At 32.8% G+C, this 3220-nt stretch overlaps 1 protein-coding gene across 1 annotated transcript in view; it reads right to left on the bottom strand.

The window, feature by feature from the left end:
* Positions 1-3220, bottom strand: part of LOC117175530 — a 202407-nt gene that overhangs the window by 103296 nt on the left and 95891 nt on the right. Inside the window, exons 5-7 of the mRNA XM_033365237.1 lie at positions 1135-1250; positions 882-1019; positions 370-571 (exon numbers count right to left, since the gene is read on the bottom strand). Of these exons, the coding sequence (XP_033221128.1) occupies positions 370-571; positions 882-1019; positions 1135-1250 (456 nt within the window). The remainder of the gene's footprint in view (positions 1-369; positions 572-881; positions 1020-1134; positions 1251-3220) is intronic.

Here is a 3220-nt window from a genome sequence, read left to right as displayed (position 1 = left end):
AGGCTGCCGAGAGAATCTGATAATTGACAGGTGGGTCTCCAAAAACGAGGGAAGCAGAGGGCGTTTCAGAGGGGCGTCTTTCAAGGCATCAAAAAAATATATTTAGGGTACTTCGACATTTATTAGGAAAAACATTGAAAGGTTTGAAAGGAAGTAGATGCAATGGGCCACTTGGAAAAAAATTGGGAAAGATCTCAGAAACGCGCGGTTTCATATACATGTTGTCATCCTTTGAACACCCACACCATTTATAATAAACTATACTTTGCTGGCTTGTTTTAAAATTCTACTAATATAATATTTTCCATATGTATAATATTCTATTTTATTTATGAATAATTAAGGGTATTGATATTGTTATTCACTCACCAGAAAGCATTTCGTCAAAACTGGATGCGTGTAAGAGCTTGAGGAAAGTTGAAAACCTTCGCTCTCGATCGGCCTGCAAAGTTTGCACTATATCGCCCACCGGAAGTGGGAACATTACTCTATCAATGGCGTGAGCAACACCTTGGGGAATTTTAATGTCCCGTTTATTGGGAGCCGCTCTCGCTCCATTTATGGTGGTTACCTATAAATAAACAATTTATTCCCTCCTTTTATCGAATATATTTGCACAACTGCTTTAACTCAAATAATATTGACTATTTTTCAATTTCTTAAATAATACATCTTAATTAACCTACTATCTACAAAGGTAGTCCTTCTATAAAGCACTTGCCTAATCAACTTTACAACGTATACATTTAAAAATACTGCAAGAAGTTTTTTAAATTCTTTTTTAACATATCTGTTAGTTTCATGAAAAGGTTACAAACTTTTTGAAACTTACTGCCCCATAAAATAATTTAGACTTATCTTAGAATTGCTTAAAAACTTACGCTGACGTCGTTCCACTCATGATCGTGCATAGAATAAACATTCACGCGCAGTTGTGTTCCTGCCAAACTGACACCGGTCATTTCGTCCAATAAAGTGTGGATTCTAAATGCACCAGGGATTACGTGATGCAAAACCAACTAAAAATATAAAAGAAATTTTGCATTCAAGTTGTATTGAAAGAAAATAGCGTTTCATAAAATTATTGCTTCAATATCATAAAAAGTAATTTTTCAGTGTGAAAGTAAAACTTACTCCACTTAGAAGCCTAGGATTATCCTTGAATTTTTGTTCAGCCTTTTCGGGACCTCCGAGCTGCACTAAGAGAGTTCTGAAGGCTTTGTCAGTCGGAACAAATATCGTATATGGTCCTAAAAATGAAATAAGGAATTCTCATTCATTATGACATTAACACAACGACCTAGAATATTAAACTTATCCCGCACGGCTACCTTCATCCAATTTTGATTGAAAAGTGCTTGTCCATCCCAGTTTTTAAAAAATACGATTAGGGGATGCCTTTCGACTATTTGGAACCATAATAAAAAATTCTTGGACCCCTTTTTAAGGAATCTTCATTTTCATTTTTTTGGTGTTCTTAAGTATGTTTTCGTTAAAATTATTTAAAATGTAATGTTTATTAGCATAAATCCTTTAATTTGACATTTAAAATAAGCCACTTATAATTAAACATCATGTGACATTCAGAAGGCTTTGAAATCTTGTAACATAGGTGCAAAAATGTAGTTTTTTCTAAATTGCTCCTTCTTCGTGCATTATATGCCTAAATTGTCAGAAGAGCAATTGAAATGCCTAAAATTCCCTGTAAAATTAAAAAAAAATACAATGTTTCATCTTGAATAGTGTAGGAAATTTAATCATTAAAAATTTTGCCATTGATATAGTTATTTACCGAAAGGAAGGTATTAATATTTTTAGTGTTTTTGGAAGTAACATCGACTTGTTCCTCTTTTAACTCCGGTCAAAACATTCTATTTTCTGTCGTTTCTCTTTTCATTAATCATAAGAATTTTTCTAAAATAAATATTTTACCTTCAAGAATAAAGATGAGAAATAATTTTTTTTTAATTTCGATTTTTTACTTTTTCAGGCTTAAAGGAAAGCTGAGATGTTTTTATTGAAGATTTAAAAATCTCTGAATTCAATGAAACATCCAAAATCATGACCTGCTCCCTCTAGGTAAATATTTGTCTCAATCGAAAAACTTTTCTTCATGAATTACCATCCAGTAGCACTTCATCGTGCCAAAGTTTGAGTCTGACCAGAGGTGTGGTCTCTTTAGAAATGATGCCCCAGTAGACTGAATTTTTCGAAGATCTTAAAGAAAACAATGCTCTAGCTCTTATGAGTCTAACGAATGTACTTTGTTTAAGATCTCTCAAAAATTTAGTTGGCTTTAACTGATATTTTATGCAAATAAACTCAAATTTTTCTAGGCAATTTTTTCAATGGAAAATCTCTTTTTGAAGTAATATCTCATAAACAATTAATAATAAAACATTACATTTTTTTAATTTTACAGGGAGTGTTGAGCGCTTTAATTTTTGTTGTGACTATTTAGGCATAAATTCCAAATAAAGGGTTTATATTAATAAACAATAAATCTCCAATGTTTTCCCACATGCTTATCAACATTTTAGTTTAAAAGGTGGATTCTCTGACACTGATCCCTTCATAAATCTTTAATTTATCATCTCCTTATTGCATCACAATGAGATATTACTCTTCAGTGTTTAATATCATGAGCATTGGAATAAAAATGATTGAGTTTAAACATTTTTACCTGATACAGGCCATGTGTAGTTCCTTAAAAACTTAAACTTAAAGACTTCCTTAAAATAATAAACTCGTTATTTCAGTTAGGGTAGCCGTAAGTTATTTAAAAAAAAATCAATATAGCAAAAATCATATGATGTAAGTATCAAAAGGCCCTAAATTAAAAATTAAAATTCGGTAATTTTTCATGTAATTTTGGACTTTGTTAGAGTTAGTTTGCCCATGTCCTATTTTAATTTGTGAGTTTGTACGGAAATTCTCTATGTCTAGCTCTTGTTGCACGACCAGGTTAAAAGGAGGTACTTTTTCTTCTTATTGAATGAACAATACTTTCAAGTTAGTACAGTAAACTCTACGACACTTCTAGTTTCCCGTTTTCCCCTTCGTTCGCTTATCCCAGCTCTTTGCCTCATCTCACCCGCGCACATACGCGGCCGGCTACGCTTACTACTACGAGATAATGTAAGGTCGCACCCCTAATCCTTTTCCAACGCCACGCGGGACGGGAAGGTACCCTAGTGACTGGTCAAACAAATAATTTAAG

Source organism: Belonocnema kinseyi, chromosome 6, assembly GCF_010883055.1.
Source record: "Belonocnema kinseyi isolate 2016_QV_RU_SX_M_011 chromosome 6, B_treatae_v1, whole genome shotgun sequence".
In the NCBI taxonomy this organism is placed as follows: domain Eukaryota; kingdom Metazoa; phylum Arthropoda; class Insecta; order Hymenoptera; family Cynipidae; genus Belonocnema; species Belonocnema kinseyi.
Note: the sequence above shows the minus strand (reverse complement) of the source record. Positions and strands in the feature narration are given on the sequence as shown.